Consider the following 13,699-nt stretch of genomic DNA (forward strand, 5'->3'; position numbering starts at 1 on the left):
TCACAGTATCTAATGTTACTCTAGACTAATACCAATAGTTGTTGACATTATTATACTAGTACAGGCGAATGAGTTATGGTTATCATAAGTAAGGTACACCAATGGTATGTTGGGTGGAATGATCTGTTTTTAGCATCTGAATGATAGACAAGAAATTCTTTTGCAATTTTTCTAAGATGTTGTTTTAAATAGATGACACTTTTGTAATCTTAGCTAATACATCACTTTGAGGGCCCCCCCATATTTTAGATTTATGCGTTTTTTGTCTGTTATGTGGACAAACAATTATTATGCTGAATGCTTGTGAATGGCCTCCACGGCGCTGTGAAATGTAAGCCACAAACGTGGCAGATAAACAAGCAACACAGAACTTTGATGTCCCTCACGTGTTACGTTTCTGGTGTATTCAACTTGACTGTCATGCCGAAGCTGCAAGAAATCAAAAAGTTAAAAAAAGAAGAAGAAAGAAATGACTTTGCCTATATGGGGGGTTCGTCCATTTCAGACTTTGAGAAGATACAAGAACAATTTGATGGTTGGAAGACCAGAAAATCCGACGTAAAAAACTTTGATTTCAAGAGGAAAATCTTGCATCAAATTCCTTTGCCAAAATTAGGCAAGAAATTTAGCCAAGTAGTAGAAATTATGACTGGGATATTTTCATCTTATCCTAACATATTATATAATAAAAATTATTTATTTAAATATCCATTTTAATTGAGATGATAGTTTATGATAAGATAAAATAAAATATTATATATTCATGCTTTAAAAATATTTAATAATTACTTTTAGAGTTAAAAGTGTGATTGAAAATAAATAATGAAATATTGATTTATATTTTCCTAACATCAAACAGTATCATTCGGTGGAGGCTACATGATTTTCAGTAGACACCTAGTCTATGTCTTGTTTTTTGTCTTGGCTGTTTATATCTTGTTATTGAAGCGATGAAGTAAAGTGAAATATAAAGAAAGGAAGAAGAGAAGAGAAGAGGTAGTCCGGACTCCGGGCATGATTTGTTATTGACTGGGTTGCCCATGGCCCATGTTGACAAGATCGATTTCCATGTGCTTTTGATTAATTTATGGCTCCCACAGTCTTTATTACAATAGTCGCAACTTCTCTCTCTCTCTCTTAATTCTTTTACTGGACCAAGACCAATCTTTTTCATGATTTTGTCTGCAGATCAAGAGTGAAACTCTGAACCCACGTATGGCTGAAAAATCAAATTTTCCCATTTAATAAACCTCTACAGTGGGTCATAGAATTTCGATGTTTTTACTCTTCCTGAGGGTATGTTGATTAGTTATCTTCCCTGTTCCCCTTTCTGCTGATTCCTCTCTCTCCCATGATTTTTCAAGAAATCGTTCAGCTTTCTCTCTCTCTCTCTCTCCGTTGCACACGTGATATTCATAGCTTTTGCCTCCTTAAGGACATGTAATGCATCAAACTGCTGAGTTTTGATCTCTGGCTGTGAATTCTTGAGATGTGGTTATGAGCCAGCAGAAAACACCACAGAGCATGTCTTAATAGTGTCAGATTATCCATTCACACTCTGTTCTAAATTCTAATGAGTTCAACACTTCCTTGTTGGGTTCTGATGCGTGATCTTTCCTGTAAAGTAAATGATGGGTGCTAGAGTTCACTGGTAGATGTATGTGTTAAGTTCGTTTCTTTTATTCTAAGGAGATGGAATCTGGAAGTAGGTTCTATACAGCTGATGAGTTCAAATTGGATGCAAAATGGCTTATTGATCCCAAACATTTATTTGTTGGGCCTAGAATTGGAGAGGGAGCTCATGCCAAAGTGTACGAGGGAAAGTAAGTTTCGAGCTTTTCTTGAATTTGATTCTGTTCCGTAGTTATTTGATCTGTCGAAATGAAAATTTCTTTGCTTTGACCTCGGGGCAAAGCCCTTAATCAGGCGTGGCAATTTTCTTCTTGTTTCAGAGAATATAATTTAGATCTGCAAAATACTTTCGTAGTATTTGTCAGAGTCAGTAATCCCTGCTTTGTTTTTTAGTATATGTTTTCTGTACATGGCTTCTCTGGTAATTAGCCAATCTTGTGTATATTCAGTGGATTTGTCAAGCAATTATTTTACAGATTCCTACTGTCTAGGTTATGTTCTTTAGGTTCTGTCAGCAATTGAATCGATTTTCATATTTGTAATTCCTGATTTTAAAGCGAATGGTTGCGCTGGCATTGAATTGCGTTTTAATAGTCACTCAGAACTCTAGTTTGTGCTCCTAAACTGATATAAGTCACTCAAGTAATATATTGCAAGTTGATGTCTGGTTATGTAGCAAGTATCTCACTCTACTTTTTGGTCCTTGGGCTCTCTTCAGATACAAAAACCAGACTGTTGCCATTAAAATTGTTCACAAAGGAGAGACTCCAGAAGAGATTTCCAAGAGAGAAGTACGGTTTGCAAGAGAAGTTGCAATGTTGTCCAGAGTTCAGCATAAAAACCTAGTGAAGGTTGGATTTGATTTCGAGGTTCTTAGTATCTTGTTTTATCAATTTGCTAATAGATATTGAAACCGTGTGCCAACAGTTTACTGGTGCTTGCAAGGAGCCTGTAATGGTGATAGTTACCGAGCTTTTATTGGGAGGGACATTACGTAAATACTTGCTGAACATACGGCCTAGGTGCTTGGACAGACGTGTTGCTGTTGGATTTGCACTTGATATTGCTCGTGCAATGGAATGCTTGCACTCTCATGGGATCATACACCGTGATTTGAAACCTGGTAATCTTTTCATTCCTGCATTTTATTCTTTTGATGTCGGTCTCATTGGGTTTATATTAGATCTAGGTCAATTGAATATATCTTCTAAGAATAAATCCACTCAGGAAGCGATAGAAGAATCTTAAGAGTGGATTCATCTCTACATGAATATGATCCCCCTACAATGTCGACCTATTTTACAAGATAAGATAAATAAGTTATTCGAAAGGCAACATCCTAGTTTAGCTTTCGAGCAGTCAATATCTTTTTATTCTTGCCTGCCACTACTACTATATCATTGAAGTCTTTTTTGGAGCTAATATGCTACGTTGGCCTTTTAGTGCCAATTTATTATCATTCAACTTCATTTAACACAAGCTAATAGCTTCAATTGTAATTTTCATTTTGAAACGTACTTCTCTACTGTTAAAGAATGTGTTTTGGTACAGTCATATGATTGTTTATTTTTAGTACTATCAAGTTTGGCTAAGTGGCTAACCTTTAGATGTAACCTTTTTAGAGAAATAGTTGTGGAAAGTACATGATGAGGGCAAAAACTCTTGGGTGAAAAAGTAGAAGTACGAGACTTCCCCCTTAGCAACTAAATTTATAGATGTAAAGCAGGCTTTGTGGAAGAAACTTCTTGAAAAAAATATCTCACATCTTTTAGATCTCAGTCAATGCCATTCATATGCATTCATTCTACAGATAATGTAGCATAAAAAGCTTGAGTTTGAATCTTCTAAGAAGAAAGTTTGAAGTTAATGTAGTTAATTTGCTAAGATGATTAGGTTTGCATGCTATGAAGCCAAGTAGTTCTCCCTCAAACAAAGGGTGAAGGATAGGGTAATAGATATTGTCCCATACAGGTGTGTGAATAATTTTTGCATTTCAAAAGACAAAAGGAAGAACAGTATTCTTGAAGTGAGGTTTGATTTAAGCATGAAACCTCTTGTGGTGATGGGGGGCGGATAGGCTCCCTTAGCCTTGTTCATATATTTTGGTGCATGAACCTTGTTCTTTATGTTTCCTGAATTATTTATCTTGTTGGTAAGGCCTCTTTCTCCTCTTTATAGTTTTTCCCTTCCCTTCGAATTATTAGTCTCTTGCTTGTGAAGGGAAAAAAAGCTGTAGTTATGGCATTCAATATAGAATTTGGAAGGGAAATGTTGTATGTTTTGCTGTTGTCAAACCCAGATAGATTTTAGACCTGGGATATATTTTCACAGGTCTGATATGAATAAAAAATAAAACTCAACTCAAATACATTTGAATACAATTTATTGAAGTCATCTATATGATTTTTTTTTACCATTTAATCTTATTTTTACAGGAGGTTGTGCATTATATCGTTCAGCGGCCACGTTCTTCCCATAACCTTTACATGTCAACAGAATGCTCCAACAACACTGTGAATGGCCCTACCCAAACCCAGTCCTAAACAGAAAGAATACTTACATTACTAACTTAAACCAATGAAAACAAACAAAATACAACTTCTTTAATACAAGTAATATATTCATTTCTCTCCTGTCCTCAGCCCTTCCATGCCACTGTTCCTTTTCATCAGTGCATCAATAGGCCTTCATTGTACATAAATGAACTGTCTCAAGAAGGAGATTTATCAAAATTAGTCTTTGAAGGATTTCAGCTAAGGGAGCAGACTTTTCTTGACTTTTGACCAGTATTATGTGTGATTAACGGGACATGATAAGAAAATTGATTATTTCGTTCTTATGTAAGCTCTGATGCTAGTTCAATGTGCATTGGATTAAATGAAATTAAAGTTGACTCATGTATCTTATATGATAGCAGTTTCTTTTAGTTTTATTTGCTTAATTTCTTGATATGCAACTTAGTTATATCAACCAGTATAATATTACAAGTACTTTACCTAGACTGAACACAAAAACAGAAAGAGATGTTCTGGTCTAGTTAAGAACATCCTTTACCGAATAAAAAATATGTATTACACTTGCCCCCACACAAATCATTAAGTCAGTGGCCTAAATCATTTGTTTTCAACAGGCCCCACATACAAACAAGTACCATTGTACACACAATTGCTCTAATTAGTGCATTCATGCAGTTGTTTTCTTTTATTGCCCGCATTGCAAATGATTTTGTTGTTCGTAAGGTTCTCTTAGAAGATTGGTCTATCACATATGGCTTGATGTATTGTAGGGAGAATGCTGGACAAAATTTCTTATGTTTCCGAGATATAGCTGTTTATGCATGTCACCTGAAAATTTGACTTCGTAAACAGTATATTTATTTATTGAAGATGGACTATTGCTTTTGTGTGCAGAAAATTTACTCCTGACTGCAGACCATAAAACAGTTAAACTAGCAGACTTTGGTTTAGCAAGAGAAGAGACATTAACAGAGATGATGACTGCTGAAACGGGAACATATCGTTGGATGGCTCCAGAGGTGGTTCATTAAGAAAAAAGATACTTGTGTTTTCCCCTCTTCCCTCCCCTCTCCCTTCCCAAGTTCTAATTTTATGATTGACAACATAAATATTTCTTAAATGCATTTATTGGTGTCAGTTGTACAGTACTGTTACCTTAAGGCAAGGAGAGAAAAAGCATTATAACCATAAAGTGGATGCCTATAGCTTTGCAATTGTTTTGTGGGAGCTCTTACACAACAAATTGCCTTTCGAGGGAATGTCAAATCTCCAGGCCGCATATGCAGCTGCTTTTAAGGTAAAAGATATATTTCCCCCCATCTATGTTTTATATTATTATGTTGTTAGATTGACATCAGCTTAATCTAACTGAAAATATTAAGGGGTACTTTGCCATTTCAGAACACGAGGCCTAGTGCTGATGACCTCCCAGAGGAACTGGCTAGGATTCTAACTTCATGCTGGCAGGAGGACCCAAATGCTCGGCCCAATTTCAGCCAAATAATTCAAATGCTACTTAACTATCTTTACACCATTTCTCCTCCAGAACCCTCAATTCCTCCTCGGATTTTCATGTCTGAAAACACTGTTTTGCCACCTGAGTCTCCTGGCACAAGCTCTTTGATGGCGGTGTGCGATGACACAGGGGACACACCTAAAGGAAAAATGGAAGACAAGCCAAAGGGTTTCTTCTTCTGCTTCAGCCAGTGTTATTAACGGCCGAATAGTAATTGAGATGATCAGAAACTGTGTCCTTCCCCTCAAATGTGGCTCTAGGGAAGCTTAGTAATCTAGTAGATACTAGGTTTTAGTCTCACAAATACAATTATGACATGCCACATGTTTAAATTGATCAATTTACATTTCCTTGAAGATCAATTCTGTTGTCAGATTACCTTGTATGCATCTGATGCTGTTGTTGAGCTTACTAGATATACAGGGTCCTAGCTTCGAGTACATGGTTCTATTATCCAGCTGCAACCATAACTGTTTGGACCTTGGAGTTGGGGTGGTTATAATATAGGATGACTGAAATCCAACTCCAATTCTATTCCTTCCTTGCACATTGTTCATGCAGATCCAGGAGTTTAGTTCTTCATCATTTCCTTTCTTCTCGCCTTAGATGCTATTTTCTCTATGTTCAAGTCCTAGTCCCCAATCCAACCGGATAGATGCTATTCCCAGGTTATGGTAATTTACACTTCCAAACGCATTCAGCCATCTTTGTGTTCTTTTAATTTTCTTTTCGTAAAGCTATACTTTTTTTGTAATGAAAAATAAGGTATAATGCTGAATGCAAATAATAAAAAATAAAGGATTTGTTCAAGATCAGGTCTACCCAGGAGATTTAATGTGAATAAAATAATTAAAGTTAAATTCATCTCATATTATTTCATTATTATATAATGAATAAATAAATAATCTAATGTGGAGAATTGATGTGAATGAAATAATCAAAACTAAATTCATCTCATATTAACTAAAACTAAGATTTAACTTTGTCTATTCTGCTTTAAAGCGATTCCAATCCTTGACAACAAGAAGTTATCTGTAACATGTCTTTGATATAATCTGAGTGTCCAGTCTCCCCATGTGCTGGGTTCGGTCTAAATAATTCTTTCCTAATTTCAACTTTTTTATGAACCTCGCATGAAGGCAACGGCGTTTGGATAGGCATGTTCTTTGTAGACAGATACGCCTCTTCTGTCGACCCTATTCACTGGATCAAGAACATCATCCATAAAAACCATTTCGCTCACTTCTGGGGTTGACCAAAATACTCCGACCCTCACCAAGTAGACCTGCATGCATGGCTACAAGCAGCAAGAGTAGCAATGAAAGTCACATCACCTGGTTCAATGATCATCTCCCCACATTAAACAGAAGAAGCCAAGATAATTTCCCCGTCCATTAATAGTAAGACTTTGAATAAGTTATTTTCAAGTATAGATATTTTGTTTAAGCCATTTTACAAACGAGTAATGCTAGATACAATTTTCAAATAGATAAGTCTCATACTAATCATTTATAAAAAGTTGGTCCCGCTAATAAAGAATAATTTTTTTTCCTTATAATTTTTCAAAGTGGGGTTTACTTTTTTACAAAAACTTTTGTTTAAGCCATCTAATGCAAGCCGACCAAACGCCACATTAGCACGCCATGTCATCAAATTGCCACATCACAAAGGTGTCACATCATTCTAGATTATGCTCCAGCATCAAATACTGTCTATAGAGTATTAGGTGTAGGAATTCAGTCTGAACCAAAAAAACCGACTGGACCGACCAGTTTGTTGGTCCGTTTGGATTGGACCGATTAAAGAATCGATCGGTCTCGGTACAAGAAAGCAGGAAAATTTATTTTTTGGTCAAGTGGAGTTTTTTCATTTCAGACTAAACTAAACTGACCAGATTATTTATTTAAAATTTTAAATAAGTTTTTAAATGATATTTTATAATTTTTTAAAGTAATTATATAAATTGAAAACAAATAATTAAGTAAGTTTCTTCTAACTAGTTATAAGCAATTATGTAATTTTCTTTACCTAATTAGTTATGCTTAGATTATACAAAAATATAAAGGTTAAGAATTTTAAGATAGGGTACTAACTATTAGTATTGATAATACACAAACTATTAACATTATTAGTTTTTTTTTATTTAAGTAGAACACTTAACACATCTTTATACGTGTGGCCTATAACTTTTTTTAATTTCTCATAAAAAGTATTAAACTCATCTTAGCATTCAAACACATTTTAAACTCAGTTTAGATAGATCTCACATAATTTCCTCTATTACTCAACTCATTATTATTCATAAAGAATTGAATTCAATTGAACTTAGCTCAATATCCAAACGCAATCTAATTTTTTTCTTTTAGAGCACTAGTAATGAATTAGGCATATTTAAAATTTAGCTAAAATTTAGTCGAAGTTTGGCTAGTTAGCTCAAAATACATCCACATGATGAAACTCTCTGAATTTACAGTAAATTTAGCATTGGGATTTTTGACTGGTCAAATATAGCTAGCCAAAATGCACACTGACTTGAATTTGGGCATGTATTGCGGAGAAATGGGAGTTGACTTTCCTGGAGAAATTGTACCCCACTTGCTTAGAAATAATACAACCTTGTTCTTCTGATCGATAACCACCTGCTTCATCATACTGCATTTTCTCATTAATTACTTGCAAACCATCAGCTTTTATTCAATTGGTTTTCTTAGATAACATTTAAAAAAAAAAAAAAATCAGTTGTTACTGTTCATGTTTATTTTTTGTTTGAGTTGTACCTGAAATCACAAATACCGTATTATTCCTTTTGTTTTCTTTTTTTCATTGTTGCCTGCCAAGTGTTTTTGTAAATGACTGAAAGGCTGAATATAGATTTTTCTATATTCTTAGCTTGCCAAATATACTATAGTGAAAGAGTAAAATCGTAAGAGAAATATAACCGTTAAAAAATATTTTTATTAGAATAATATGACCGTTGGAATAATAATATTACGGTTAGAAAATTATATCCGTTAAAATAATATAAACGTTAAAAAATTAATGTGTAATTTTTTTAATAAAAAATAAATATTCAAATTACCAATAGAATTAAAATAAATTAAAAAGTCAAAATAGATATTTTAATGAAATAATAATAGATTTAAAAAATTTACTATTTGATATTGTTAAAAAATAACTAATTAAATAAAAAAAATAAATTGATTAAAGAATAATAGGCCAATACTAAGAGTGCGTTTGAATGTGAAAGTGAGTTGAGTTGAGTTGAGTTGAGTTGAATTGATAAAATATTATTAGAATATTATTTATTATTATTATTATTGTTTTAAGATTTGAAAAAGTTGAATTGTTTATTATATTTTATGTTGAAATTTGAAAAAGTTGTAATGATGAGTTGAGATGAGTTGAGAGGAGTTATGGATCCAAACGAAGCTTAAAGGCTTTGTTTGGAATGTAAACCCATCTCAACTCATCTCAACTCATCATTATAACTTTTTCAAATTTCAATACAAAATATAATAAACAATTCAACTTTTTTAAATTCTAAAATAATAATAATAATAATAATAATTAATATTTTAAAAATATTTTATCATATCAATTCAACTCAGTTTAATATTCAAACACACTCTAATACTTTGATACAGAAATAATCTCCATTTATCAGTTTCCAAAGCTCTGATGACAGGACGTACATAAAGTACACTGGCCATGGTGACGACCTCATTGGGCTCCCGCTCCTCCACATAGGCCTTTTGTATTTGGCGTACCACCCTCTTTATCATATTTTTATTACTTTGTAGTGTATTTAAAATTTTTATTTATTTTTATTTTTTAAGTATTTTTTTAATATCCTTAATCATTAAAAAAGAATTAAAAAAATATAAAATTTTATTAATAATCACTTTCTTAACTATTAAATAAAAATAAAAAATAAATGAGTGATAGGAAGTAGTAAGCATATTATTATTTTTCATTAAAATAGATGATCAAGAACCTCTCTACATCAATTTGCTTTGCTATGTAACCAGAAATCGGAACATTCAATGCCCTAACATCTCTTTGATCCCATCTCCCCAAACAGTCTTCCTGCAAAACTAGATTCTCTTTAGTCTATTTAATTAATATACCAATTTAGAGAAATTTTCTACAACAAAATTTGTTAAAAAAAAAAAAACAGTGATGGAGGGTATTATAAGGTAAGAGGATATTATAAGGTACAGTCCACTAATCAATTTATTATCGTTAATATGACGGTCAATAATAAATGTATTTGCATTTCTTTTGTTATGCAAAATGCCTGCAAATGGAACGTGGGGAACTTTGAAATTCTTTGTCGTCTGGAGTTATTGACTCTAGGCCATGGCTAGTTGTGAGAGACTTTAATATTATAATGAATGACTATGAAAGAAGAGGAGGACGGTTAAGACCTTTTTCAACAATTGAAGATTTTAACAGATTTATCGATGCAACAGGGTTGTCGGAGTTACGGTTTGAGGGGAATCAATTTTAGTGGTGTAATGGACAGGAGGGTCACATTTTGCTCTTGGAAAAAGGTAAGGGCACTTGGTTTTGGAGGGAGGTCCACACATGTATTCCGGATGTTCTAAATTTGACAAAGTGGAAAATAAAGGATGGAAGCGAAGCTTTTTGATTGGATAGTTGGGCGGATGATGGCCCTCTTGGAGATGTTTACCCAATTGTGGGGAACGTTAAGGAGTGCAAGGTTGAGGATGGATGGGATGTAAAGTTTTAATTAATCTACTTGGGATAGAAAAAGTTGAAGAGGTTCTGAAAACTTTAAGTAAGGCAAGAAATGGGGTGGATGTCCTAGTGTGGAAGGAAAATACGGATGAGGAATTTACTGCTAACAATGCATGGCAATGCATTAGAGTTCGAGCCCCAAAACCTTGATGGGCTGAATGGATTTGGCACTCTTGTATTTGAAAAAATATCTTAGTCACCATGTGGAGGGCTATAAACAACGCACTAAGTGTTGGTGATAAATTGAAATCTGTTGGGATCCCGATAGTGTCAAAATGTGATTGTTGCTTGCAGGTGGGTGTGAGGATTTGAACCATGTGCTTGTAGCAGGCGAGTTTGAAAGAAAAGTCTGGCATCATGCGACAGTTCAGGTGGGTTTAGGTGATGTTGAAGGATCCTCATGGTATCAATTGATTAAAGTTTACTAAGACGTCGAGGAACTCACAAATGGGGCAAGTCTTTGGACTTTTGCCTTCTATTATTACCTGGATTTTGTGGAGCAGGAGGTGTCGTGCAAGAATGGAAGGGTCCTTACAATCTGTGGATTCAGCCTGGGTTCAAATTAAACTATGGATGGCACGAGTTGGAGAGAAATTAAAAGCCAAGAAATTGATCACCACGCAGGATGAAAAGATTCTAAAGGAACTAAATATTCCAGTTAAGTTGCCAAAACAAAGGAATGCTCAGCTTGTCTATTGGCAACACCCGAAACCAGGAAAACCAAAATTGAATGTAGATGGGGCCTCAAGAGGAAATCCTGGAAGGGCTGGGGCAGGTGGTGTATTTAGAGATTTGGGTGGAAATTTGCTTATGGCTTTCTCGATTCACTTAGGTACTGGAACGAATAATTATGCAGAATTGTTGGGTTTATTACATGGTCTTCGTATGGCAAAAAGCATGGGTGTTGAACAGCTTGATGTTGAATGTTCGTGAAAAAATATATCTGCAAGTGCACATAATTGTAAAAAGTAGTAAAGTATTTTAAAGAAAATGGTTATCGAACCCACAAGGAATAATTATGTTATTAAGTATTGAAATTGATTAAATTAATTACTATTTGGAAAATCAAAATTTGAAAAATAGATTATCAAAATTAAATTGAAGACAAAAGTATTAAAATTAAGATTTAAAAGATAATAAGAATAGATCTAGAACGTTTGACTCCACTTAACAAATCCCACACAGTTTATTTTTTCTTGTTATAGAATCCCAATTATCCCAAGTTGATGATAAAAATCCCTTAACTATTCAATATTTCTCTCCAAAAATATCAAAAATATCTCCAACTAATAATTCTATATCTCTATGTGAATTTAACTAATTGGAGACTTATTAAGTTTTTTGAATTTTTCTTGAAAATCACATTAGTCGCGGTAAAGTATCTCTGCTTTCGCTCAACTAATGGTGTTTAATACTAGAGCTTTAATCACAAATCATTTCTCGGTCTCATTGCAATCCAAAAGTCCAAACAATAGTTAGCTAGAAAATTGTAAGCATAAAGAACAAGGAATAAACACTCAATCATAGAAATATTGAAAATAAAATAATTTGGAATATAAACTGTGTTCAATACTAGGCTACATCAAAGTTCTAGAAAATAAAATTAGTTCATAATGGAATTGAAAAGAAAAAGAATAAAACTGGTGTTCTTCGTTAAAGTCGGTTGATGAGGCATGCGGCTCTCATCTCTGCCCTCCAGTTTCACCTTCTCGAAAGAACATTTAAAGAATAAATTCTGGAACTCTAAACTCAGACTCAGACTCAGACTCTAAAACATAAAAACTCTCGACTTCAGTTTAGAACTTTCTAGCTCAGACCAAGACTAAAACTAAAACTAAGATTAAGAACCAAATCTACCTATTCATCCCACAAAACGAGATTAAATAGATGTCAAAATCCAAATCTGGAAACAAGATAACTGCGGCTAAAATCTTATCTAAAGATCTGGAAAATAGTTTCTAAAGATCGATGTTAACATAAAAGGAAATTATCCCAAGAATATCGGAATTATCTAAAATGGAAGATTCATTGATATGCGGCTTGAATTGTGGGATTCAGGAGGATTTGGTAGCCAACAGATTGATTGCGGAACTCGGAAGGGTCCCACCTAGTAGATGCCGTATGCGCTTTGTATAACTGGCGTTGAGGTCACAAATGAACGGGCGTGGAGGTCACAAAGACCACACAACCCTCTTCTCGCCTACAGAGTGGAAAGACTCTCGACCGGAATGAAAGGCTCCTCTTGCATTTTCTAGTTGTTACCCACGATGTCGTTTAGGTTAGTCTTTTAAGTTGGTCGTTTAGACTAGTCGCCCAATCTAACTGCCTAGAGCCTTGTCGCCAAGTCTTTGCACCTTCTGGTCGCGAGTTTTCTCGCCTATCGAGAGGTAAGTCTTCTCGCCTTTGGACGAGAAAAATCTCTTTGATGCCCATGGGACAAGGCTCTTCGCCCAAATCTCATCGACTCTCTTCAGATCTCGCTGCCTCTCATCGGTCTAGATCCGTAGTTTATTCTTTTGTACCAAAATGCTCTCCTTTTGCACTAAAGCTTCTCATTCCTTCAAATCCAAAAAAATAAATAAAAACATGTAGAAATAAAATAAATCAATAGTATTGAAGGAAAAATGACACTTTTCATAAATAAAAGAGTGATAAAAATCACATAAAAATAACAGTTATCATTGAACTAGACTCCTTGGTGGTGGCTAAATGGTTTAAGGCGTAGAGGTGTGAAAACTGGTACCTTGAGGATTATTGGGAGTAAATCTTGGAGGTGACTAAGAACTTACAGATTCAAGTATCACATATATATAGAGAAGGGAATGCTTCAATAGATTTTTTGGTGAGGATGGGAGCGGAAGGGTGTAGTGGTCAATGGTGGTCTCCAGTGGATGTTCTCTATGGACTTAAAGGAATCTTGCGGATAGAAAAGGTGGGTCTTCCAAATATTTATCTAGTTTAAGCTCATGATGGCTTGATTTCTGGTTTGTGTTTATGTTTTGCTTCATACTAAGTTTCATATGGTTTTCTTGGTATACTGTAAAGTGTTTAGAGGTTATAGCCTTTATGCCTTGGTTTTGGTGTTTATGAATATATGTAACTATCAAGTATTAGTGTTTGTTACCACGATTTTCCTCCGATAAAAGTGAGGGATTTTAATAAAGATGAGGTATTTTGTTTGAAAAAAAATAAAAAAAAGGTAAGAGGGCATCTTTAGGACAAGATAGCGGCTAGTGGGTGCATGAAAGATGACGCATGTTATGCAATTTGAATG

The 13,699-nt window shown here is 34.3% G+C and overlaps 1 protein-coding gene across 2 annotated transcripts; it reads left to right on the forward strand.

Moving 5' to 3' along the window:
• Positions 1-871: 871 nt before the first annotated feature.
• Positions 872-6,104, forward strand: LOC121236842 (serine/threonine-protein kinase STY13-like). Of its 2 annotated transcripts, none has more exons than XM_041133317.1 (6): positions 872-1,823; positions 2,309-2,483; positions 2,560-2,755; positions 5,043-5,167; positions 5,287-5,445; positions 5,550-6,104. In XM_041133317.1, exons 1-6 carry the CDS (start codon positions 1,693-1,695, stop codon positions 5,862-5,864), a joined length of 1,101 nt encoding a protein of 366 aa, XP_040989251.1. In that variant the 5' UTR covers positions 872-1,692; the 3' UTR covers positions 5,865-6,104. The 2 variants fall into 2 exon arrangements, with proteins under 2 accessions (XP_040989251.1, XP_040989252.1); XM_041133318.1 differs by having other exon boundaries at positions 873-1,823; positions 2,351-2,483.
• The last annotated feature ends 7,595 nt before the right edge of the window (positions 6,105-13,699 follow it).

Source organism: Juglans microcarpa x Juglans regia, chromosome 6S (genome assembly GCF_004785595.1).
Source record: "Juglans microcarpa x Juglans regia isolate MS1-56 chromosome 6S, Jm3101_v1.0, whole genome shotgun sequence".
Classification (NCBI taxonomy): Eukaryota; Viridiplantae; Streptophyta; class Magnoliopsida; order Fagales; family Juglandaceae; genus Juglans; species Juglans microcarpa x Juglans regia.